Raw genomic sequence first — 27,841 nt, 5'->3', positions numbered from 1 at the left:
TATTGTACACAAATTAATTCCCGTCGTTTCGTCGGCACTTCGTGGTCCCTAAAGTCTTTTCTCAGGAGATTTTGCTTTTTTTAACCTGTGCCCGGACCACTGCCAATTTACAACTCACATCTGTTTTCTGTATTTTGTTTTACACTCACTGTCTATTTCTCGCACACGTTGATGCAGAGGTACATTGAGCCGATGCAAAGCCCCTTTGCCACTCCCCTTTTATGAGTACCTTCATTACTCAGGCAGCGTCTGGGAGCAAGAAGGGATCACTTACATCTCTCCTTTTCAAACGTGCTTAAGATGCTTGCCCCCTTCTTTTATTGACGGTGTGCGTGCATGGTGGAAGCTTGGTCGAGCCGACAGTGCCTCATTGGCATCACCGGTCCGTGGCTTCTCGTCACAGCCGCTGTGACTGAACACACGGTTGGCCGCAATGAGGAGAATAACGGGCAAGGCGAGGGATGAAACTTTGATCGAGCTGCAGGGCACCGGAGACGTTCACACGGGAGGTAGGCCCATTTGGTTTTGCATCCTTGTCGGTTTTGCATCCTTGTTTTCTTTTAGTTCATCATTGATTTATGTCAAGAAAGTATGCCATATACACATCAAAGCTACTATTAATGGAATAAGTCAACCGTAGATAAACATAAAAGCCGACTTTATAACGTTAGCGTAAAACAGTCAGATAAAAAACAAGTCAAAACTCCCAATTACTTTGTAGAAATTCCAGGGCAAACATATTAACATAGTCGTGCAAGTGTACTTTGTGCTTTCTCTGAGCAGCTCAGCTGCTATTGATCTTATGCAAATGGTCGGAAAATGTACTGGACTTGCAACTAAGACTGTTTCTATTTTTATTGTTGGTTCAACGTGTGTCATTTCAAAACATACAGTGGGGTGACCCTGAAAGATGTTTCCATAACTAAAATGGTGTTTTTACATATCATTAGATAAGACAATGTACTTCAAATTGGGAAAAAAAAATATTTTTGCCATTCATATTTAATAGGATACTTCTTCAGTGACGGTCAAGTCGTCAGTGTCTCTTTACCAGACCCTAAACCACTTTCATTGTGGCCTGAAACCATTAGGGACATTTTACTCTATGCTTTCAGGTATTGGCTCATAGAAGATTAATAGTTTCACCATTATTTTGCCCTAATGGTCCTTTTATTGTTTCACTCTCTTCATTATGTCCTTTATACTAAGTAGGATTACCTTCTAAGCATTCGCAAATAATAACACATATGTACCCACATTATGTTCACATTGAACTGTTATGACTATGGAAGAGCAGTACTGTGTTTTGGAGTATAAGTGCTCATAACTTAACAAGAGATGATTTTGTTTTGAATAAACCCATGGTTTCTTAACAACATAATATCTTGAGAATAGCACACACTCAAGTATTCTAGGACGCGCCCCTCTTCAAAACCTAACTTTCACCCATATTTTATTATATGAACCTCCAATTTTACAATATACACACTCAAAAAGTGAAGTATTATCTGCATTAGGAGTGGGAATCTTTGATGATTCAATTACGATTAATATTCAGGGGTAAAAATTTAAAACAATATTATATGCACTTTCTCACAACACACATTTCTGTTTTTCTCACTATTCATCACTTCTTTGAAAAGTACATTAATAATATGAAACCAGTGTTAAATTCATTTCCACTATATTTTATTAAACTAATGGGAATGCGTGCAAACTGGAACATTACAATATACTCTACTTCATACCCCCCAAAAATGTTATACCAAAATAAATGTTCTGTTAAACGCTTCTGGTTTGGCTGTTCAACATAAAATGAAATCAGAGCACAAACACACAGCAATTAATTACAAATGTGTGTTTAAGTACCAGTACCTATAAAAAACCCCACACATATTTACTTGACTTCAGACTAAATGCTTGGCACAGAATCCACTTTGACTAAACATAAATTCCTTTTAAAAGTGTTTTCAACAAGCAATTGCAACAAAAACTTAAAATAAATGTCAGAGGTCCAATCAAACGTGCTTAGCTGGACTAATCCATCAATACGTAGATGGAATAGTGTACCTGGGCTCCAACGTACACAACAATGCTCTAAATCCCTAATTTTTCATGATGAATTAAGGACGCAAATCATTGGGATCAAATGCCAGAATGGTTCAAAATTTGTAGCGTTACATTTTCCGATGTCACAAATCACAGACTGGAGCAATTGAGCAATTTCTTGACCATCCAAACCATGTTAAAACCTTGTGATCTCATTCAACGCTGAAGTGTTATTTTTAGTTTAGATGGTTTAACCTCATGACTGGATTTGTTTCATATTGTTAACTACTGTATCTGGAGTAGCAGGCGGAACAAATAGTAGTGAGGCACATCCAAAATTTGCTGATTCAATTGCAATAAATATCAACTTGTTTCCAACACTAAACTGCATTTATTGAGTGCTTAATAAAGAGATATGTGTTTACATCAGGTCTGCGGTGGGTTGATAGACTGCACTTGCGCCGTGGCGTTGTTGAGGCGCTTATCAGAGCAGACCTTCAGCCACATTTGAAAGGGGAGGAAGATGTCTGTCCTCACGTTCCTCTGGCTCTGTTTTGACTGTGGTACCTTGTTCACAGCTGCCCAAACATGGATTTACAGACTTGACTGACAGACTAATGTATTTTTTAGTACAGTGAAACTTTTAATGTTGAACACGGTCTATTCTGTAATGCTAACTTGGAATCTGTGTTTGGGGAGACACTGACTCAAAGCAACTTTTTCCTTAGGAAATAATGTCAATTTAATCAATCCATTTCATGGTATTACATTTCCATGATAGAACCTCTATTACAGTGGTTCTTAACCTTTTTGGAGGTACCGAACCACATCAGGTTCATATGTGCATTCACCGAAACCCTCTTTTACTGATGTGTTCGACCATCCGCTGATGGGGGGGAGGGGGGAGGGGTTGCTACCGGTGTGTTCGGCCATCCGCGAACGGGGGTGGGGGGGTGGCTACCGGTGTGTTCGGCCATCCGCGGACGAGGGGGGGAGTGCTACCGGTGTGTTCGGCCATCCGCGGAAGGTAAAGGTGGAGTGCTACCGGTGTGTTCGGCCATCCGCGGACGGTGTGGGGGAGGGGGGCTGCTACCGGTGTGTTCGGCCATCCGCGGACGGCGGGGGCGGGGCAATGACATACCAGCTCTGCCGAACCCCTGAAGCCGACTCACCGATCGATCGAACCCAGGTTAAGAACCACTGCTCTATTAGCTATTAAGGCAATGTTTTTTCTTCTCTCTTTGTGCCAACACTAGCTGGGTTTCCATTAGAATTTTTCGCAAAATAAAAACAATATTTCCGCAATTTCAATGAGGTAGATTTGCTACCCGTAGGCGTTTCCATTTGATAGAGTTTGGCTCCTGAAGCGTAATTCTTGTAACGTCTCGTCTCAGAAGATTTCGTAATTCTCGTAAAATCCTTTCATGAGACTTGTGACGGGATGAAATCGTTGACAGGTAAACTGGTATGTCCACACGTGGAATTTATCCCTTCATGGTGGCGGCCGGCCTGGGCCCGGGGATCACCCCCTGCCATAACGCTCAGACCGGTATGCTTCTCCCGGCCGGCTCTGGGTCATCCTGGAAAGGAGTAGGGCCTCCACTCAGAAGGGGCCCCTTCGGCACTGGTGTGACCTGCTCTCACTGCAACCCGGATGGGGACCGGCCCATTAGCATGTGTCAGTGGTCCATGGCAATGTTCATGTTGAGATGGTCCGGATCGGCAGAGTTGCCCCGGTAACCCTTGTTCCCTCTGGTTTCGTCCAACCAGGGCTCATTACTATGGTTGCTGGAGGGGCTGAAGTACTTGGTTTCACCCTTTGAACACGACTGGGTGGGGTCACATGACTATAGCGGAAATGCGAAAAATGGTTTCATTACACTTGTGCAATATACTTCCATTTTGACACATCTCAAAAACCACCTCATGAGAGCGTTTAAACTTATTTGCAACATTTGAGTGTTTTTAATTTCCATTTCTACTACCAATTTGATAATGTGTATTTTGCGCATTCCTTAGGACAAGAATAAGACACCTGCTTTAGATACTTATTCTACCGAATTGTTCACATTGCCTGTGCAGTTTGAATTCTTTTTTTGTGTCTATTTGGTCTAGTCTGTAGAAATTCGAATTATACTACAACAGAGAGTTTCGACAGGTTGTATTCTACAGGCCAATTTCTCCTGGCAGAGTCAACCTGAGCGTAGCCTCACTATCAGCACTTCATGAATAATGAAAATAAACGAAAGAACATAGATTTTACAATTGTTTTACCATTGCCTTGAATTCATAACATCAAGTAATTTAAAAAAATAAAACTAAATAGTATAAGTTTAAAATATAAATTTAAAATATAAAATAAAACTCAATATATTCAAGTATAAAACAGAACAATTTGATATATGCTGTCTACTATGCAGATGTAATATTAAAAAAAGTAATTCTGATAGACATACTTATTAGATACAACTTTACTCAGTGATATGTTGATTAGCAGACGCAAAGAAGCAGTAAACTTTTATCTGTCTATTTATTTAAATTTCCCCCAAAAAATTTAAAACCCCCTGCTGGAGGTGACAGTGGCATCCAAATCATTTGCTTATATTGCTAAATGATTGTTCGTCTATTGATTGGAGGCTGAAACAGTGACAAACCCTGCCTCTCTTAGGAATTGCTTTCCCTCAGTCATAATACATCTAGTTTTGTAAAATCCCTTTGCTTTTAAGGGTTCTTCAAAGCTATTATTGATATCTATTTGGATGCTTCCTTCAAAGCTGATCTCACTCTCCTATCTGCATCCAGATGAAGTCATCACCCAGTTGGAGTAGAAACAGAGCCAATGAGTTGCCATGGAAACTGACCTTCTAATTGTATTACCCATGTGATGAAGGCACGATACTAAATCACACATAAAAAGCCAACTCTTTCTTCTCAGTCCTACATGCTGCACTCATTCATCTTTGAAATAATATGCTCCGAACCTTGCTATATGATTATATGAGCCTCGGTCACTCTCCCTGCAGATGCAATGAACTGAGAAAACAAACAAATACTAAGCCAGCAAATAATTTTGAAATGATAATTCATTTGTGGAAAGGCAGGATGAAGACTTCCTAAATGTGATTAGAATAGAACCTAATCTGCATCTCCAGGCGTTCCTTGGAAACAGATGTAGACTTCATGCACATCATGTCTGCAACCACGACTGACATGCTATTTCGACTCTTGTAACTTGTGTCTTGCAAAGATAAGACTGTCTTTTCTTTCTTGAACATGGATTCTTGGATTAGGGAGTCACGCGCTTATTGTCAAGGAAACCTCTGACTGATTAAAGAAAATTAAACTTTATTCTTTGTGAAAATGCTTTGTAAGCACTGTGAGTGCATTTTAACCACTTTACCTTGTTTTTTTAGCTCTACATTGAAATAACATCATTTAGGCTTCTTCATAGATGCATCATTGAAATTTTCAATAAAGCTCATCAACAATTTGTTCAAAGATCTTAATACTTTTATTTTACACTTGAACACTCGGATCATTCATTGCTCTTTCAGATGCATTTAAAGTTCCGTGCTAACCTTACTAACCTCATACATGTGCTACTATAATGTAACGTGTGAATTTCTTGCACATCTGTCATCTTTACATAGAGGAAGTTAAATCTGTTCCGAATAGTATTACTTCCCCTGTTTTGTTATTACACAATGCCAAGCTGTGGTTGTTCAAGTGGCAGACAACTCCTGTCTAAATTTAAAAATGAAGCAGCTACACATGAGCTGCTATGGGTGCTACAGACTCCCACACAGCCTACCTAAATCTTCCCAAATGAGCATCATGAAATGAATTATACGTTATACTCAAGAGATTGACTGTACTCTGTTTGGCTGAGTCTGGGGCTCTCTCCTTTTCAAGTTGAATTGTTTTGGTTCTTTCCAGCAATTTTAATACGATTCCTGTTGGCGAGAAAGCACTGCAGAACCACATTCTGTCTTTCTTCTTTAATTTATCCAAACTTACCTGAGGCATTATAAAAAACAAGACCGATGTTCACTAGCATTTAAAAACACGCTTGTTTACTCCCCACTGACAGCATGAGAACACTAATGAGTATATCTGCTCCCTTAAGATGGTCCCGCCGTGCTGACTGCATTCAGGATCAACCTGCACACAGGTACGGGCAGATCCGAGGCTTAATGTGATGCCTGTCTGTCCGTCCTTTCATTACTTTCCTCCCCTTGTCTCATTTCATATATTTGTCCCCATGACAGCAAGCTGTGCTTAGTAGTTTAGCATAACTCTGCTTCTGTGTGGCTGTTATTTCTGCACTGGTATGTGTGCTAATCACACCCAGAAGGGTCTTTGCCTCTTTGCTGTTTCAGCCTCCATATTGGCCCTCAACTGCAGGTTGTACAGTGTGCTGCATTCATGGCTGCACAAAAATGCATGTACATGTGCTGTATTCAGGCATGATAACATGAATAATGAGGCGATACATGTTTTTCAATCATCAGAGAATTTGTTAGTGTTGACGCTAACAAATGTGCTCGTTCCTCCATTCACAGCGTTTGTTCACAAGCTGACTTATGTATTCCACACTGAGATACATGGAAACTGTGACTAAGGATTGACGATGCTAACGCCTTTATTATAATACCGTATTTTCCGCACTATAAGGCGCACCTAAAAACCTCCAATTTTCTCAAAAGCCGACAGTGTGCCTCATAATCTGGTGCGCCTTATATATGGACCAATATTGAGCCACTACAGCAGCCGTGTCCAAATATATGGATTTATATATGGACAAAGTTTTAAAATGGGCCATTCATTGAAGATGCGTCTTATAATCCGATGCGCTTTATATATGGACAAAGTTTTAAAATAGGCCATTCATTGAAGGTGCGCCTTATAATCCGGTGCGCCTTATAGTGTGGAAAATACGGTACCCTTTTAGTATGTAACACCATTCCATACCATAGTGACTAAAAGTGGTTATTGTTGAAATTTTCTATCACGCATATGAACACTGCACAAAACTGCTTCCAGTCTCATAACACAAATTCTGGTGATGTGGTTTGGTTGTCTTGCAATTATAGAAAACCGACCCCTGGTCACTACGGTAATGACACCACTTTATAAATTATATTACTCATTAATGCTGTTATAACCATTACTGACTTTTTAAAACAACACCCAAAACAAAACAATGAATATGCATCATCATAAAGTAGATGTGGATGTCACAAAATACAATAAATGTACATAAACTATTATCAAATATTTCATAAATACTGAACATCCCTGTGTTAATTTCCCCAGCATAAAACCATTAGTCTTGTTTTGAAACTTGTATTAATATTAGATTTGGTGCTTTGAAAGAACTGTGAAGAATGGGGTTGTTGACTTCAGATTTCCTGGCCAGAGGCAATCAGCATACAAATGAAACTTTAATCAAGTTATGTTTTTTTTATTCAGGCAAAGTTCTTGAAAGAGAAAATGTGCAATCACTTTCTTCGCCAACTTCTATGATTACCAAAGTGGGCATGTGAGATGTTGGCCTGTGTGCTTTCTCTCAGGAACATCACGTGGAACGTGCTGTCTCAGGCTCGCGGTCGGATATCAATGATGGGTCTGAGACGCAGTGTTTCTGTACCATTTCAATAAAGCTCCGTCATTTATATCGTAATAACATTGGTCAGCTGAAATAAATGACTTGTTTCCAAATGATTCCGTTCTGTTGCATACTTTGGTTTTCATGCATAAAAGACCAGACAAATTATTGATAATATAAAATGAGAATACGCTCCATACTATATGCAGAATCAAATGTGTGCAAAATCAGAAAGAATATAGACTGCAGCATTACAAAACTGTATATATACTGCACCTGGATATGAGTGAATGAATAAATAATATATAAAAAGTTATGCATGGGCTATTTAGAGTAGTTTGGCAGCAGCAGAAAGCATTGAGTTGAGGTTGTAGTCCATTACCCATCTGGAGTAAAGGAAATGCATGATTATTATAATGGTGTCCTGCGTTGGGTTTTGGAAAATTTCCATCAAAGATGATAAGCTTTACTTTCCAACGGAATACCCCAGCTGTCTTTACCAGCCTGTCCATTTTCCTCTCGTCAGCAGCTGGAATGCTGCTGCCCCAACAGCCTGAATTGAGTCATAGAATGTGGGAGGGCTCCCTCAGAATGGAGTTCCTGCTGTGGCCCGTTCCAGTGCCTCAGTGCTTAGTGTGGCCCAGTCTAATTTATTGTTGAAGTGACCTCTAGTGTGTCTTTTTATGTCCTTTCCCTGTATGCCTACCTACGTCGAAGGAGTGCTGCAGGTATACATGGAAATGCATAATATATGGGCAGCGATGCCTAGGTATGCTTTTATTTTGAAGTTGTCTTGTGAAGCATGCCGCGGCATAACGGTGGGCTTTCATTCTCTTCCAGATTCCATTTGATAGCACTTTTGCTACGACGTCTTGAAATAACATTTAGTCGCTAATTAAGTGGGCTAAAAAATTACTTATCACGGTGACACTGTATTGTTGGGCGCCTGATGCCATCATTTAGCGGCGGCTCCAGCTTTAGCTGCTCGGTGCCAAAGCAGTGATAAAAATCTCTTCGTTATTTTTACCAACTGAAAAACAAAGATGTGATTTATAAATGAGTAGGTTTTTTTGCAAGTACCTAAAATTTGTGGTACATTTTGAACTCCCAACCAAATGGATATTAATATTTATGGTGTGTAGCTCCTGTGTTAATTTGCCTCACACTTCTAGAGCTGACAGCCTTTATAAACCTGGTTTCACCTTGAGGGAATTCCATTGATTCTCCACATCATTCCATTCTGCCTTAATAACAAGACTGAGAACTCAGTCTGGAAAAACATTAGCCATCTGACATATGTGTGGCTTTTGCTGACAGCAGCCTTATAAAACATGAATACAAATAAAATTCCAACTGAGAAATTACATTCTCTGTGGTAAGATTTGAAACAGAAATTGTAAACTTTATTAATACTCCACCCTGGAGAAAGAACTGTACAAATTGCTCATTAAAAAACTGTTTCTGCTGCGACAAAGTATCACAAAAACAAGACTTGTCTTTTGTGCCTCTTATTATGTTTGCAACAAAGTGTTCAAAATAACTGTGCAGTCCGTAGCTATCTGACAATGAGTCAGGGTCTTAGACTGTTCCGTTTCTTAAATTGTTGTGCATTTGTGTGTATTGCTTTAATCATTGTGTGTTGCACCCTAATTAACCACCTAGGACAAGTTCATTTATCAGGATCCTATGGACCAGAGACTCAGTTGTTACATCTCTCGCTTCATAATCTCTCGACCATTAGTACAGAAGAGTTCCAATTTTAATTTCACACAAGATAAAATAGAACAAATCTCATTTTGTTAATCTAAAAACAATTTTGTGACCTTATTGAGATCACAACAATCTCCAGTGAAGGCTTTGTTCCACCAAGCCAAATACTAGTGGAAGTCAAAATTTAAGAAATGTTTCTGTTAAAAACAGTTCTGTCCACCTGAAAAATAAATATACTGTATAATTATCACGTCTTGTCTCGCTGTTTCCGTCGAATCGTTCTGTTAAGTCTCTGTTAGTCTGTCTTTGTTAAGTCTCTGTTAGGTCTCTGTTAGCCCGTCCTGTTTGCCAGTCCTGTTGTCCCGTCCTGTTAGTTCCTGCCCATTAGTCCTACCATGCTCTCCTGCTTGTTTTTTCCCCTCACCCTCTCCTCCACCACCCTTTTCCCTTCAATAAACCCTGGTCCAAGCTGCATTTGGTCGCCTTGCTCCGTTCCGCCTGTGACAATTATCCAGATTTTTAAAACCGTTTGTCCATCTCTCCATAATGTCTGACATGCTTTCAGTAGCATAAGATCAAGAATAACATCATATTAAACAGAATTATCCTCTTGCTCCCAGATAGACAACTTAGCTCAAAACTGGAGAATTGTACATGCCAATTATGAGAAGTTATTGCAATATTAACTCGTGCTGATCTGTGCCACCACTGGTGCTTTGGATTAAGAGCATGGCCTGTAACATTTCGATATAATTCTCCTTCACCGAGGTGTGGTGGAGAAACGTGCGTGGGGTGAGTATTGTGTAAATCCTTCATGTTCTGTTACTCAATTCAGAACCACTCTCTTGCAGACACATGTCCAGAAAATATTATTTGAGTAATTTCACACTTGATGGGTGAGCAGGCACTCGGAATGAGGGACCCAAATATTTGTTGCCTGAGACCAAGTAAAGCATCTTTGTATTTTTGAACTAATGTTGAATTAGAATTTCTTGACGTTAATGACATTATATTTTCATTTCTTTGAACTGTTCATAAACATGATTATTGACATTGTGAAATGACCCTAGTCTTCTGTATAGTTACCCCCTCTGTGGAAGGAGCTACACTGCTGGCCCTTTGCTCCTATTTGCTCAACCCAGATAACTGTCTGTGTACATGTCACGTGAGCTACCGCAGTCAAAAATACAACTTCAGCTACAGAGCTGACACTTCTTCCCATGATCCCAGTGTTGTTGTTTGTCCTCAGGGATTCTTCTGCTCTTATTGACGACACATTTCTATTCCTCTAGTGTCCTCAGAGATATTACACAGAAAGACCCTTTTCTATTGGCCCCCTATGCTGTCTGACATCTTTTGATCCAATCAGACGCTGCTGCCTGAAGAAGGCTGAGGATTGTCCTTTGCAGGCTGAGTTCACGTGGGACTTGTGGCCACTGCAGAGACGCATTTGCTCAGCCCCTCCCCGTCGCCGTCTTCATGCGCGTTCCAACCTCCCCCACAGGAAGTGCCGGGTTCCCAGCATTCAAGAATAAAAGAGCGGCAGACAGCAAGCAGCAGTGCCTGCCACGCTGGCCTGCTGGAATGCAGTGTGTCATTGCAGTGCAGACAGACAGGAGCACGTGTTGCATTCATTCCTTATCACAACTTATGAGCATCACTATATTGTCTCCTCACCAGAATTATGAATATTATTTATAGTCCTAGTTAGGTTGGCAGAGAGGCATGTGCAGCCATCTTAACCAGGTGGTAACTCTTAAAGTAGATTTCACCAAAGTTGAGAGCAGCTGTTGTTTAAATACAGTAGAAAGGCAGTCAGAGATCACATGGCTCCACAGAGTTGAAGTATATGCACATGTTGATTTGTTCATATATTGAATACATTCCCCGCTGTACAAGTAAATACAGTGAATGCGTGCTTTTCTTGGGCAATTCGTTCCGGTCTTAATATAGTCCTTTAAAAACACATACACGCACACACACAATCTTTTTAGAGCATAGGTCTCAAACTTAAGGCCCATAGGTCTCAAACTTAAGGCCCGGGGACCAAATACGGCCCACCACATCATATTATGTAGCCCGCAAAGACAAATTTTGCATCAACTTTGTGTCATTACTAAAATGCTAAATTGTCTTCATGTTTTCAAAACAGAAACATTGCTAGCAATTTTTATTACCATTCATCTTTTTAAACATTTTGAACAGTTTTGACTAGTCTCTGATCAGTTTGCCATGTACCCTATACTGTAAATAATATAATGCGTTGACAGTCATAATGGCCCTCCAAGAGAAACTATGACTACAATGTGTCCCGCGACAAAAATGAGTTTGACACCCTTGTTTTAGAGTATTCCTTACTATTAATCGTAATAATGTGAGTTGTACTTTGAATACAGACTATTGACCCAATCGTTTTCATGCTTGTACAAAGCTTTGAACTTTGTGTGTTCGAGGAGTAATACATGTAAAATATTGGGGATGAGTCAGTGGCCCCTGCTTTGAGGGATTAAATGATTCCTGAAATGTTTGATGCTATCGTTTGCTTTTGCGCTCTGCACATTATTTCAAGACATAACATTTGTTGTTTTCAGACAGGCACTCTGTTTCCTTAAAACCCACCTCAAAATCCATTTTTATTCCCTGACTTTTAACACAGCTCAAGCCCCTGTGCTTGTTTTAGTGTTTTATTTATTTTTATTGTTTTAATCATTGTTATTCTGTTTTTTTTTTAAATGCTGCTACGTTTGACTGTCTTTAATTCAATTTGCAGTTATTTACAACACTTTTTACAACACTGTATTTACCGTAATTTCCGGACTATAAGCCACGACTTTTTTCCAAAATTTTGAACCCTGCGGCTTATAGTCAGGTGCGGCTTATATACGATTTTTTTCATGATTTTTGTGATGACTTGATCACTTTTATACACTCGCAAAAAGGCTGTGGACCACTGTTGTGCGGTATCTTGAAGAACAAAACAACAACAAAAATACTATTTTGAAACACTACTATGGCCGCTGCTTATTCTGGCTGTGTTGCTTGTGACTATTATGAGCTTTAGTAGGAATACACGCTAGGTGACCTGCGTCAAAAGGCTCTAAACCCTTTTTCATTCTTCTGACATTGTCCTCACCAAAAACAAGTTGTAATGAATGTGAACTTTTAATGCATTTTATTCAGAAGGTTACTTTGAACCCTGAGGCTTAAATGGCGGCGCGGTATATTTATGGATTTTTACGGCTTTCTGTGTACTGTCTTTCTTTGTAAAAAAACTCATGTGCACGTGCGGCTTATAGTCCGGTGCGGCTTATGTAAGAAAAAAACTAAAATATCCCTGAATTTTAGCTGGTGCGGCTTATAGTCGGGTGCGGCTTATAGTCCAGAAATTACGGTAGTTCAATTTGTAGTTATTTACAACCCTTTTTTCAGCTGCCATCACTCTTAAAGTACTATATAAATACATTTGAGTTGAGATGAGTCACATTTTTATGATGACTTGTGCATCTATATCAGGTATGGGCAAACTACGGCCCGCGGGCCACATCCGGCCCGCGGGACCGTTTAATCCGGCCCGCCAACCCTAAATAAATTGTATTATTAAACTTTTTTTATTCCGGTCATTTTGCCTGCAATGACTGCGTTTCCCCAGTAGATGGGGAACCACTCGCCTGCGCATTTACTACCGGAAGCCGTGTCAGAAAGCTCGGTGCACACTCACAAGTGCGTGTACGTACTCAGTAGTACGGAAACGGCGCACTCGCGCTCTATTTGTAGCAGTGCTGAATTTAGAGCGTGGGCTGTGACGACAGCATTCTTGTAATTTGCGCGCCGAGTTTTCGGATACAGTTTTACGCTAAAGCCACCAACAAACCTTCCCCTGGAATCCTTCCATTAAAATGAGTCGCCCAAGGAAAAGCAAGGTGGACACTGAGTGCCGAGTGTTTAAAAAGAGTGGCCAATTTGGCTCGACGTACGCGACGTGACGTTCAGCCACATGAACATCAACATCAAATGAACACTGAAAATGAAGGGGAGGCTTTCAAGTTTGTTGTAAAAAAATGCATTTTGAATATGATCTGTACAAATAGCAGGGATTGAAACTAGCGACCATTCTCATTTTCAAACAATGCAGGATGCTCAAGGACATTGATGCACCACCTGTTTGTGACTAATCTTAACCTTTAAAGTTCTTAAGGCTTACTTTAAGGAAGTGTTTTCCGTTTCCTCACTTCTGTTACCAGGTGTTTGTGAGTTAAAACTCTGCTCTGATTTTCAGATACCACTCACCGTGTTGCTGTTTTGATTACTTTATTTGGATGTATGCTTTCACCGATTCTTCAAGATGATATATTTGGTCAGAATGTTTGCCGTTTGATGTGATCTCATAAGATAAACATACATCTTTCATTAATCTGACCTGCAGGCACTGAAGTGATGGAGACTGTTATTCATAATAACAGTGTCATATTTTATGAGAATCACTGATAGCAGTTTTTTAGGGATGTTTTTTTTTTTTAATGCTGTTAATAAATGCATTTGTTTTCAAAAAACTTTTTTTGAATATCCATGCTTTACTACCTACTAAAGGCCAAAACCTTTTATGCAATGACCTTTACAGGTCGTTTATATTACTTTACACAAACACTACATCCATCTGCTCCTGGTTCGGCCCCCCGGTCAAAATTTAGAACCCAATTCGGCCCGCAAGTCAAAAAGTTTGCCCACCCCTGATCTATATCAAGATAATGTACTATGTCCCGGCCACAGAGACGCACAGTCCAAATTAGGGATGGGTGAGTATCCGATAACGGTATCAGCAGCTCTAAGGAAAATTGCTATATTAAATATCTAGGTCTTTATTTGAAATTATCTGACTTGTGAGGGGAAATTTGAAAAAAAAAAAATATTAGTGTTATCAGGACTTGGTTTCGTTATTGGTGACTACTTAAGCGATCAATACTCGTACTGGTATCGGTGTGTAAAAAGTGGTATCAAACATCCCTAGTCCTTATGGACAATGGTGTTATTTATCATTAGTGCAAATCTTCACAATAATTTTAATTTTGCAATTAATGAAATAAAATATTATTTGCTTTTAGTAATAGTTCTCTATATTTTTCCATTGAGTGAACCCCTTATCAATTAGTATTCTTGCGGGTGGCTGTTGTGTGTTAGATGCATAAAGACTACAATGAATCCAAAAAAGTCTTGTCAATGAAAAAGCCAGATTTACACAATACTGAAAACTACCTTTTTATTCCATAGATGAAAATGGTGGAACTGATGTTAATTCCTTATCGGAGAGAACTCTGCCGGGACACACTGAGGTAAGATGTACATCATCAATTACTTTCCCACTGGTGGTATGCAGCTCAGAACACAAGTAGTGCATTTTTTTTTTTTCATGAGCTGGACACCACTAAATAATTGTGAGATTTGGGGCCTTATTTTTTTTTTAGAGTTAACTCCAGGCTGTTAGGGCCCTGAACTCGCTACCCCCTTCTGCGTAGCGTGCGGCACTGTTGCGCTATTTTCGGGAATGTCTGCTGTACGCGCACTTGCTCCTTTTTTTTTTTTTTTTTTTTTTTTTTTTTTTCTGCTCCTCTTATTTATTTATTGTTGTGTTATTTATTCATTATTTATTCAGCACACTTTTGTTATACTTGTTTACTTGTTTGTCTGTTGTGAGCCATGTCTTGTCACCGTGGGATAGGGGGGAACGAAATTTCGGTTTCTTTGTGTGTCTTTGGCATGTGGAGAAATTGACAATAAAGCTGACTTTCACTTTTGACTATAATGTAGATCAAATTCCAATTCAAGCAAATACACATCATTATGTGGTCTTAACATTCAGCTTAGGAGCACTGAATGACAGTCATCAAAGTAGTAATTTTGATCTGGTCTCATAATTTGTTGTGTAATTTTTTTGACAGCAATTTAGCTGTATGAGAGTACTGGAAGAATACACAGAATAGCCTTTATGTCACAATGAGGGGTTTTACTTGTTCAGTGTGCTCTTGCAGCAGATGCTTGATGGCCTTTGACTGACTCGCCGCTCTCATTGCTGAATCACAAGACTTCAGTTATTCAAAGAGTTCTTGTCATTCTCGAACAAGAGGAAACTAAATATTGATGCTCTGATGGGAGCCAGCTGCAATGATACATCTTGACTGAAAAGCCCGGTTACTTGACTTCAACCCTCTAATGGAACATTTAATCAGTGCTACTCAGTCAACGATTTTGATGCTCAGGCACTATATCCAGTTAACTTCCACTTGTAGCTTAATATCACTCATACAAGAAGGCGTATACGTGGATGTGGTGCTCTGATAAACACGGTGGGTGGGGTTTTTAAAACTATCTTAACAGTTGCTCCCCCAGTTATGATATTAACTCCATGTATGGACTTTTACGCTTGCTTTTTCATTCTCCTCTAACCATATAGCGAATGTTTATTCTAATAATATGTTGAGCACTGGACTGCAATATATTTAGGACTCTTTCATGCAGTTGTGTTACATCATGAAATGTTTGGTTAAGTGTGCAGAAAGGTTTGCACTTATGCTAATAAAAACAGCACCGCAACAAGATGTAGAAATTGTCAAATACTATCAAACTAGCCAAAATGCTGGGTAAAACAATAATGGCTTTAGTTTATTAGCAGCATAGGGATGACATCATGCTGTCATGCATTTGTGTGAAACACACATTTCTGTGATTGCAAAGGTCTAAAGGTGTACTTTAATAATGTAAATAATAATAAATACTACTAATGTAAATATTCTGTTAAGAGAAATATTTACTCATGATATCTTAGTATATGAATTAATTGGAACAAAAGAAAGTAGGGAGGAATGAGAAATGCCAACCATTATTTTTTTCTTAGGTTTCATGTACATTCTTGTATGTCAGAGCAATTGCCAAATAGCATTCAAATGTGCCCCCAGGGACTGTGAGCATTAAACAGGAGTTGATAATGTGCAGAGCAACCTTATCAGACACAACAAGAGAGGTATCCTGGCTGGTCCACCAATATAGACCACTAAAGTAGGTTATCAGAGGTTAGTCAGAGAGCCACTGTGCTGTCTAAATGATGATGAAGTTGTTACTTGCAGTAATTTAATTACAGTAATTTCTTTACATATTGTTAATGTCATTTTCTTTGTTTCCCTTCTTGGTTCCCTTTTAACTACAAAGCAATCAACTTTTCAAATCATGTTCCTACTGCGTGCATGGATGGAGTTTTCTTTCTCTTAAGTATTTTTGGAGACGTGTCGGTGGTGCCACCTGATGACGGTGCTTGGTTGACATGTTTGTCCGATGATTCGGACTTATCGGACTGGTATTAACGCGCGTCTGAGGTTAGCCCCCCACCCGCTCAACCTCCCGCTCCGGCTCGGGATTCAGTTTTTGGGACGTCAGGAGCCATCCCTTGATGGGGGGTTCTGTCACATGCCTGTGTCACCTGACTTCCAGCCACGCCTCCCAATCAAGATAATCACCGGCACCTACCACGGCTCGTTGGGCCCGCTCTATTTAAACTCAGTGAATCAAGGTAGTGGTTGTCAGTTTGTCTCCTTACCCTACCTGTGGTGCCAATGCTCACTGACCGAACGATTCCCGTTGTTGGCTTAGCTTGTGTTCTTACTTGACTTGCCTTACCTGTCTTGACTACTCACCTGTACTTGACCCCGTTCTGATCGCTGCCTTCCTCGACCACCTGCCTGCCTCTGACTACGCGCTGCGCTCTTCTGCTCAGCCAGACCGGCAGTCCAGTTTTCCCCTTTCCCCTGTTCAATAAAGGTTCGTGCTGCATTTGGTCACCCCATCTCTGTTCTTGACGTGCTGGTAGAAATGGATGTTTGCACAGTTGTGCGAGTGACCACAGCTGACTTGATTCCCAAAGCTATTGAACCTCTTATTCCTTTTAAGTTCAGTGCAGGAGAAACTCCTGGTCTACATGGCAGCAGCTGGAGTCCATGCAGGACAAAGTGCATTTATGAGGAACTGCAAGAAAATCACTTGCGCATGATGTAACGTTGGCTGGCTGTTGTGACATTGCCTTCCACCCCCCATTATGCGTTAACGTGTGAAAATCCCCTCACCCCCACCCTACACATACACTCGTAGTTGTGGTCAGGGCGGTATTTTAAAAATGTCTGAAATGAAATGAATAAGCGTCAGTTTTTACGCCGGGCACATGTACACCCTCTACAAATTAGAGCTCTTTGTTTTGGAGTAAAATTTATTTTTTATTAGTTAGTTAGCATGGTAAATGGTAACTAACGTTTTCCTTTCCTGTCATTCATCTCATAGACAGAGAAACTGCAACCAAACAAAGACACGGTATTCTTCAGGGATGGAGTGCGAAGAATCGACTTTGTTCTGTCTTATGTGGACGACAAAGATGGAGAGAAAAAACAGGTAACAAAGATGACTTTCATGCTGTAATCTTACTAAACTGGCACATCAGATGAAGTAGACTGACTTTTGGATGTTAACCTTCACAGTGGCCACGATCTCCCCGTTACATCGCTGTATCAAAATCCGACAAATTTGACCTTGTCCCATCCCAGATTTGTACTTTACACAAAGGCCAGCAAACCAGGAAAAAGATGTAAAAATGTGGGCTTAGATGGACAGGAAAAGGCTAGCAAAATAACAAATTGCCGTCAGTTGATGACTCATCATTTTACTGTGACAATGTAGTCGTGTTATCTTTGTTACACAATCCAGAAAAGGAACACTTGACTACAGGAATAGAAAGTAATCCCTTTTTCAATGACTTAAAAATTGAGACTATAATCAAATTTCTTTACACTCTTAACTGTGAAAACTACTGATCAATAATAGATGTTTAAAACCAAAAATAAGATAATGTGCAGAAATCAGTTACAAAGGGAGCCTGGGGCCTTACATAAATTAACACAATGTTATCAAGTCTTGTAACATTTTTCTATTTTCTTTTGTTATCCGGACCTGAAGTGTTTTCAAGAAATGTAAGAAATCAAATTTAGAAATTAAGAATCAGGAGACATCTAATTTGGACAGTGCTTCCAGCAACTGAGGCTGTTTAATACGCTGTGTCGCTATTAGCAACAACTTTTCAACTTTACTAGTTGCTACTTGAGGGTCTGTGCCCAACAAATTTGTTGTTTGCACTTGCACCACCCCCAACCTAGTTCTCAGAGTGCTGTGTGTGTAGATTACAAAAGTGGGCACTGGCACTTCAACGTGCTGCGAGCCTCAACCGATTGTTTAAAACGTGCATGAGATATAAATTATAGATTTAAATATTCATTGTCGGACAATAATGAACAACTGCTTTTCCTTCAACTCTTTTTAATTTTTGGGTCTTTATGGCGTTACCAAACAAATGACGGTGGTGAAGATCCATTTTGTGATAACATTCACTGGGTGGGCAGAAGCAAAACCCCAAATGAATAATAATGTTGCTCCTTAACTGCTGGATGTGAAACTAAGCAAATTGAGACCTTGCTTGGTCATCAGTTTGAGTTATGTTAACTTGTTTTTGCTGCCCCCCAGGGGAGTAAGTATTAATCAAGTCTTGTTTAACTGATGTGATCACTATCACAGTAGGGCTACCTTCAGCTTTTATTATTACTACTATATATAAATATATTTTTCTAATCACTGTTATACCCTTATATTGGCTGCAACATGCAGTCGTTAAACTGGAATTGTAATGGGTATGAGGTCTGCTCAAAGTTTTAATATCACTCACCAAATCTACTGTCAATTGTCCTACTGTATTTTTTTTAAAGGTTTTTTGTATCCCACCGCGGCTGTCTAACGTCTTACTTCCTTTTTTATTATTAAATGCAATTGCTGAAGTTGTAATTACCAAATGGAAAAAAGCTTGAAGATCAAATTCAAGCACAGGCACAATGATGCTAGACAAAGGAGAAAAGATAAATGTGGTTAGTTAAGTGCCCCTTCTGCTTTCATTCTTGTGATCCGTGTGATGTGTGTGTTTGCCCTTAGGAGAGGAGGAGGGAGTTTGAGGCCAATCTTGAGAAAGCAGGACTGGAATTGGAGACGGAAGACAAATCCGTAAGGGACCACAACACAGAACACTTCCGCCACCTAGAGGACGATATGGAGTGACACAAAATCTTAGTAGCAAAAGACTTAAAGGGGAGGCTCACAATAAACATGCCACCGCCAATTTGATGGATTAGTCACGGATTTGTTTATGAGGTGCAGAACAAACTCTCTTCCTTCATCTTCTTTTACCAGGACTCTAAAGACCAGAAGACATACTTCTTAAAGATCCATGCTCCATGGGATGTTCTGGCCACCTACGCTGACGTCTTGAAGATCAAGGTTCCTTTCAAAGCCAGTGATATCCCTCACGGCCGGGATGTTCCTCTGGAGTGGCTGTCACATCCTTTCCGCTTGCCAGAGCACATAATGCACCCGCAACCTGATTATTTTACTTACCCCTTTGACAAAGGCAAGACTGACTTCTTTCTCATTAACGACAAGGACACTTTCTTCCCACCATCCACAAGGAACAGAATTGTGAGTTCTTTTCTCTTTAGAGTGTTATATATTTGCATAAATAGTTAATGACTTTGCTTTGAATGACTTGGTTTGAATCTTTTTTTCCTCAGGTGTTCTACATCTTAGCTCGATGTCCTTATTATAAAAATGGACAAGAAGACAGAGACAAGACAGGAATCAAGCGCTTACTCAGCAATGGGACGTACACAGCAGCATTCCCACTTCATGATGTAAGCCATGATGAAAAAAATGTACATGGGCAGATAATGAGTTTTTGTTACATTTTTAAAATATTAAGCAGTTTAACACTCAGAGAACTTTAACCAACTGTCCATATTATTGCCATCTTCATTTCCCTGTACATTTTTTTTCCTTTCAGTGCCGTTACTGGAAGAGAGCAAGAAATGCGGAATGTGAGAGTGAGCGCTTCAATTTGTACTCGCACTGGGCCAGGTTTCTCTGCTTTTACAAGGAACAGCCACTTAACCTCATCAGGTATAAGAATGGAATAGAACAGTTTGATAATGTTTACATTTGAGTTTGAACTAACCCCATGAAGTCAGACGAGTTGTTGAAAGGAAACTGTGCTCTCAGGAAATACTACGGCGAAAAGATCGGGATTTACTTTGCGTGGCTGGGATTCTACACAGAGATGTTATTCTTTGCCGCTGTCATGGGCTTTATATGTTTCACCTACGGAGTGTTTAGCTATGACGACAACATATCCAGGTTGGTTGGAGAAAAACAAAGTACATTCATGCTTTTAAAACTCACAGCTGAATCCAAATCACATAGTAAATAAATACTGACACTCTGTTGTGGAATTTCTTTGACCTTTCCTTTCTCTTCCATTAGCAAAGAAATTTGTGATGCTAATATCGGGGGCAGGATTGTGATGTGTCCATTGTGTGACAAAAAGTGCTCTTTCTGGAAGCTCAACTCTACGTGCCTCTCATCCTGGGTAACTTCTACCTTCTTTTGACAGCTGCTATTTCATGATAATTGACAGTGTGCGAGGAATTAAATATAACCTGCTGAGTCGGCAACATACCGCCATGTCGCTGCTCATTTTGTAATTTCCTGTATTGCTCTAATGAACTGATCCCATTTCATGTTTTTACTTCCAGCAATCCCACCTGTTTGACAATGAGGGAACTGTGTTCTTTGCCATATTCATGGGGATTTGGGGTGAGTAACACACAATGCTGCGCTAATTGTGTACAGCTAACCTCTATCTGACCACAACCCTCCCTCCTTCACTGTCAAAGTCTTTCATACTTAGTCATCTAACTAGCTCACATGCTTTTTATGGACAGATCAACTTGCCAGTGCGATTATGTTACACTACTGGGTTTTCTGTCTATTGGAGCATACTGCAGGCTTTGGACAGTCTGGAAGGCCTTACAAGGGGCTTTATAAGGATTATGTTTGAAAATATGTGATATAAGCTACAGCATTAGATACTAAGTCTTAGATATAGCCCTCACTTATTTCAGGTTTTGGGTGAAATTTTAGGATAAAGAAGCTAAATTCACAACATGTGGTTAACGAACCAATCATTGTCCTCTTTTTCATCCAATTTTGAAATCACGAGACCAAAACAACACCTAACAACTGATGACACCACAACAGAATTTTTTGCAGATATCAGGTTTGGCCACTGAGGTTACTGTGTCATCAGTAGATTAAAAGCCAAAGATTGGAAGAATCGCAGAATGGCATAGAAGTAGACATATTGGAAATATCGCTCCATTGATCCCAATCCTTCTGTGAATTTTGCTGTCTAGTGGCTTGTTAGAGAGCTGCAAGTTAAAAAAAAAAAAAAAAAGAAAGTACTGAAACATTCAATATTTGGACATTTGTCTATGAAGGTCATTTGGTGACCGGAGTTAAAAACACCTTCCTTCTTTTCTGCTAACGCACTTTACAGTAACTCTCTTTTTGGAGTTCTGGAAACGTCGTCAAGCCCGGTTGGAGTATGAGTGGGACTTGGTGGACTTTGAAGAGGAACAGCAACAGCTTCAAATTCGACCCGAGTTTGAAATTAGATGTACAAACAGGAGACTCAACAAGATCACTCAGGTACGCCAATAGCTTCGTTCGTTTCCATGACAACAGTTATACACAAGCCAATGCTATCAACACACAATGTATTAATCAAATACAAATTCTCAACCAGGAAATGGAACCATATCTTCCTGTCACCAGCAAGTGTGCTCGCTTCTGCCTGTCAGGGGCCACTGTCATCTTCTGGGTATTTGGATGTTTGATGTAAACAATGACCCAGGCCTCATCACACTCGGCCAGCAACAGTTTGTGTTTGTGTGTTCTTGGCAGATCTCGCTGATCCTGGCCTGCATTATTGGGGTCATAGCGTACAGACTGGCTGTGTATGCTGCCTTTGCGAGTATCATTAAGGACCCCATGAGGAAGATTCAGGTGGTGGGCAGGTTCATAACGCCGCAACTGGCCACCTCTGCGACCGCCTCTTGCATCAACTTTGTCCTCATCATGATCCTCAATTTCTTTTATGAGAGGGTGGCTATCTGGATTACTGATATGGGTACAATAACCTCATCATAGTGCCTAAACATTATATATTTGATATTGCTGATATTTCTAATGTTGTCTCTGATCATGTGGTTCCTTCCTCCAGAGATCCCAAAGACCCATCTGGAATACGAGAACAGGCTCACCATGAAAATGTTTCTCTTCCAGTTTGTCAACTATTACTCCTCTTGCTTCTACGTGGCTTTCTTTAAGGGCAAATTTGTGGGTTTTCCTGGTGCATACTCATACATGTTTGGGAAGTGGAGCAAATTGAGGAATGAAGAGGTGTGCATATCTGACTTTGAAAACAAAAAGCAGTTTTTGTTTTTAATAAAATCCCTTCAATCTGTTTTTTCCAAATGCCTCACTTAACAAACTTCTTGCTGTTCTAGTGTGACCCCGGAGGCTGTCTCATAGAGCTGACTACACAGTTGGTGATCGTCATGGCTGGAAAACAACTGTGGGGGAACATCCAGGAAGCCCTGCTGCCGTGAGTTTATGAAATCTGAATTCTATACTTGTTTTTTTCCCCACATTGCATCGTCAGCCTGTTTTCCCCACATTGTATTGTCAGCCAAATTTTCACAGACGACTCATGTGGTCCTTGAAGGCTACCTCGTGCCCGCAGGCCCAATAGTGACCCCTGGTATTCAAGAACAAAAATCAAAATGTATTATTAAATACCTTTTAGGCTGAATTTACATGGTAGGTCCAAGTGGCCAATTCAAATTTTATGTCTGCGCCTGCGCCATGTTCTTTTGCCATTCATGCGATGATGCATATCTGATACTGTATGCAATTTAAACCTGAGAGAAAATAATCTGAATTGTGTCAGCTGAAAAAAAGGATGGTGCAAATCAAGACTGAGCATTAATTCATTTGTGAAGACATTGTTTTGAACGAGAGCTCAAGTGTCTATAGATAAGTGATGCAAGATAGTTGACTTTGCTGGGGTCAGAGGTCACATTGGCAAATGTTTATCATACTTTTTAAAATGAACAAACTGGATAGCTTGTTTCTTTTTTTTTTTTTTTTAAGTGGTTGCACGCTCTGCCTTGTTTTGTCCCACGTGAGCTGTCTTGATGTTACACTTTCTCATTTAAATGTCACAGTGCGTGTGCTACACGTACTTTACTTCCATGCGCTGGACGGCCACATAAAATGAGTTTGACACCAGTGCATTAGCAGGACAACAGTCTGTATGTCATCTTTAATATGTTTTTAGATGAATCCATAAAAGTATTGTTTCCCAAAATAATGAACAGCATATTGTAAATACACCCAACAGTGAGCGCTATTTCTCTATTTTTCCCTTGGTAAGAAAACTACGAGACTAAGTATAATGCATTGGAGTTGTGAAAACCCCCAATGATAAACATATACCTTACTAACTATGGTTGGGTTTTGGCAGGTTGATGCGTAACTGGTGGAGTAGCAGAAAGGGGAGGCACCATCCTGAGAACCATTACAGCCGCTGGGAGCAGGACCACGTCCTGCAGAACTTCAGCCAGCTGGGATTGTTCTATGAATACCTGGAGATGGGTAAGATAGCTCATAGTCTGCTCTTCTATTTGATATTTTTAAAATAATCATGCTGTCCTGGACTGCTTGATATACATAACTTTGTATTTGTTTTCTCTGTTTCTTTTCATTCTCTCTGGCTCCTCTCAGTGGTCCAGTTTGGTTTCATCACTCTATTTGTTGCATCTTTTCCTTTGGCTCCGCTTCTGGCTCTGTTCAATAACATTCTGGAAATTCGGGTGGACGCCTGGAAGTTCACTACTCAGTTCAGAAGACCTGTGGCAGCCAAAGCCAGAAACATTGGAGCTTGGCAGGAGATTCTTAACGCGGTTGCTATATTGTCTGTTGTTACCAACGTGAGTTTGTGTCTCGCACTTAATTTGATACTTCATTTTGCTCCATAAACGGTGGAATGAATGCAATTTCCAATGTCTTTTTTCCACAATGTCTTTCAAATATTCTTGACAGTCTTGTGTGTGATTTCAGGCGTTCATCATGGCGTTCACCTCAGACATGATTCCTCGTATGGTCTACTTGTACACGGATGGCAAAGGAGTCTCAATGAGGGGTTACGTGAACAACAGCTTGTCGATATACAACATCTCACAGATCCCCTTCCGCAACATGCCGGAAGAACAGGACAACTGGTTGGATAATTCAACATCCACTTGCAGGTATTAAACAAATTTAGTCGAGGGTTGTAGTAGTTAGCATGTCAGAGTCAAGAAGGTTCTGAACTAATCTTGGGCTCTCTGGTGTGGACTGGCTGGGTTTCTCAAGGTACTCCCACATTCTAGAACATCTACTCTATATGTTAGGTTAATTCATCCATCACTTCTTATACTGGTCCAGGGCTGGGTCATGGGTCATCAACAGCATAAGGAGAGAAACCCAGTCATCAATCTCTCCAGCCACTTGAGGCAGCGGGATCCTGAGACATTCCCATACCGAGAGTTGAAGATCACAACTTGATGAGGAGAAAAGAAGCACAACATCTAGAAAAATCATAGATGCAACAATGAGACCACGTCTAAATTCTGTCCTGAAAGGCTATGAACAGAATCTGCGCAGCTTTGGTGTAGTCTGACAGTGACACCGGTTGTACTGGGTTAATCAGTTTTTACATTTTTAAAATGGTTATTCTTAATTGTCTATAGGTGTGAATCTGTTTGTCCATATGTGCCCTGCAATTGGCGTGCACCTTGTTAAGTGCTCCCACCTAAAGTATGCAAGGATAGGTTCTTGCCCATTCACAGAATGGAGATGTAATTTTTATAATTGTGACCACTAATATCGTTCTTTCAAGTTACTGATTTCCGATGTCAAAATAGTTGTTGTGAGTTATGTGCATACATCTTCATGGAGTTTGTTGGGTTTTACAGATACAGAGATTACCGTTACCCTCCGGGCCACTACAGGGAGTACACTCACACCATGCAGTTCTGGCATATCCTGGCAGCCAAAATGGCCTTCATTATCACCATGGAAGTAAGACTTTAGCCTTCGTTCAAATAATTGTCAAAGAAGATTTGAATGTCGTGTTGAGCTTCAATTGCTTTGAATTGCTTTCAATTGTTTACTCTCCCTCCGCAGCATGTAGTCTTTGTGGTGAAGTTCTTTGTGGCATGGATGATCCCTGATGTGCCTTCAGATGTGAAGGCGCGATTTAAGCGCGAACGCTACCTGATTCAGGAGTACCTGCATAACTATGAAGTGGAGAGACTCAAACTCCAGTTGAGTGCCAGCTTCATCACCGAGCCCCTTTCAGAAGAGTCCGCTGTGCCCACCAAGCATGAAGTGCTGTCCGAGTGCCTCTAGTTGCCACTTTACATATCACAGTGGCCAAGCCAAAATTGGACCTTTGAGCTTGTGTGGTTACCTACTGATGATATCCATATGCAAGGGCTTTTGTGTTTAGGCAAAAACAATGCTGGCCTTGTTTCATGGGCATAATCGCCTGCTGTAATGGATTCCTATATTAGGATCTGAGCAGACATAGTGAAGAAAAACATCATTGCAATCAATATTTTGCATCCGCTTCTTAAATGCATGTAGTGTATCTGTGCCATAGAAAATATGAATGGTCAATGTGAAAATTAACAGCAATGAACAAAACAGTTGTGCAATTCTCCATGTAATGCCTTCTTCCTTTCTGTAGCACTAGACCCTAATAAAAAGCTATATGTATTTATGGATGTGCTTGATAACGTCTATGACATTATAATACCCCTTTAAATAATTGTAATTGTAATATAGTATGTCTCAGCATGTGGTACTTGTAAAGAGGGTATGAGATAAATGACTGGATTTGTCAGAAAAACTGTATGGTGTTTGAATAGTAGTAATAATGAAAATAAGTCGTGCAAATATGTGTTCTATGTATTTCAGGCTGTCTTACATCCATAAAGATATGGCAAAAAAATCACACTGATCCAAGAAATAAACATTACACTGCCTAGAAAAAGTATTCATACCGCTGAAATTTTTTCCCATTTTGTGATCTTACAATTACATATTTGAATGTATTTTTTTTTTTTTGTGATTGTATGCGATAAAGTAGCACATCATTGTGAAGGGGAACAAAAATGATATACAATTTTCCAAGTTAAAATAAGTTACTCTTAGTATAAAAAAATAGGTAAGAAGAACGGCATTGTTGAATGACTGTATATCCAGAGAATGGTGGCGCCATAAAGTATTGATTGGGAAGGGTAAAAATAAATGCTCACTGCATTTTTCAGATTTTTATTTGCTTACAATCTTGAAAACTCTGTCATTTCCATTCCACTTCACTCTTATGTGCTACTTTGTATTGGGCAGTCACTAAATCTCCATGATCACATTGTATTGTGAGGTGGCATAATGTAAAAAAAAAAAATTAAGAGGTACAAATACTTTTTTATGGCACTGTAGCTAGGCTATAAGAAGATGCTTATGTTACCATATAGGTTTCTTTAAAACTATATAGAAAGAGATTTTTCAGCAGTGGTTAAGTTTTTTTTTTTTTTTTACTTTGTCCCACTTGAGTTAAAGACCGAAATGAGGACCGACTGACACAATGGCGGAGACTATGGAATCCCGCAACTGTATTTCTATGTTGCTTTGGGACCAATTGTTATATTATCTGTCACTGCAGAATAAAAAAATGAAAACTTTTTTCCTGAAATGCCAATGTGTGATGGAAGTTTATTCATTGCGTTTTCTGCGCAAATAAAAAATACCTTTTTTCTTGTGAAATTAGTAGTTCTTTTATAATCTATTATTATTATTATATTCCATTATTATCTTCTATTGATGCATAATATAGCTCAAAACTTCAAACATCAGCTCTCCCCATCCTTTCTTTTTTGCAGTATGAATTTCTTTATCGCCACCTGGTTTCAACCAATAAAGATGCAGAAGGTCACAACAGTTTTTGAAGAGCAAAGTGATCTGATTACAATTTTAAGGTTGGTGGTTCAAATCTTCGCTCTGGCCTGTGAGGTTTGGATGTACTGTTTGTGCCCCACATTACAAAAATCCATGTAGGTTGATTGAAGACTTTAAATTGTCTATTTGAATGTGAATGGTTTAAATGTGATCTCTGAGTGGCAAACCAACCCCCTCCCTACGACACTAATGAGGACAAGTAGTATTGAAACTGGATGGATGGATGGATGGATGGATGGATGGATGGATGGATGGATGGATGGATGGATGGATGGATGGATGGATGGATGGATGGATGGATGGATGGATGGATGGATGGATGGATGGATGGATGGATGGATGGATGGATGGATGGATGGATGGATGGATGGATGGATGGATTTGCAACGACATTTCTATGCTACAAATCTGGCGATTAAACTATTACTCACAAATGGTTATGCACTC

The 27,841-nt window shown here is 39.9% G+C and overlaps 1 protein-coding gene across 2 annotated transcripts; it reads left to right on the top strand.

Moving 5' to 3' along the window:
- Positions 1 to 214: 214 nt before the first annotated feature.
- Positions 215 to 27,131, top strand: ano5b (anoctamin 5b). Of its 2 annotated transcripts, XM_049717909.2 has the most exons (21): positions 215 to 509; positions 6,176 to 6,220; positions 14,633 to 14,694; positions 17,684 to 17,791; positions 19,373 to 19,441; positions 19,628 to 19,912; positions 20,005 to 20,124; positions 20,274 to 20,389; positions 20,489 to 20,623; positions 20,750 to 20,855; positions 21,022 to 21,082; positions 21,825 to 21,976; positions 22,074 to 22,148; positions 22,232 to 22,457; positions 22,551 to 22,729; positions 22,837 to 22,934; positions 23,856 to 23,986; positions 24,116 to 24,321; positions 24,452 to 24,639; positions 25,348 to 25,453; positions 25,559 to 27,131. In XM_049717909.2, the coding sequence occupies exons 1-21, from the start codon at positions 434 to 436 to the stop codon at positions 25,781 to 25,783; spliced, it is 2,769 nt and encodes a 922-aa protein (XP_049573866.1). In that variant the 5' UTR covers positions 215 to 433; the 3' UTR covers positions 25,784 to 27,131. The 2 variants fall into 2 exon arrangements, with proteins under 2 accessions (XP_049573866.1, XP_049573867.1); XM_049717910.2 differs by lacking the exon at positions 6,176 to 6,220 and having other exon boundaries at positions 216 to 509.
- Positions 27,132 to 27,841: the final 710 nt, after the last annotated feature.

Source organism: Syngnathus scovelli, chromosome 4, assembly GCF_024217435.2.
Source record: "Syngnathus scovelli strain Florida chromosome 4, RoL_Ssco_1.2, whole genome shotgun sequence".
Classification (NCBI taxonomy): domain Eukaryota; kingdom Metazoa; phylum Chordata; class Actinopteri; order Syngnathiformes; family Syngnathidae; genus Syngnathus; species Syngnathus scovelli.
The sequence above is the reverse complement of the archived record's forward strand: the minus strand, read 5'-3'. Positions and strand labels throughout refer to the sequence as shown.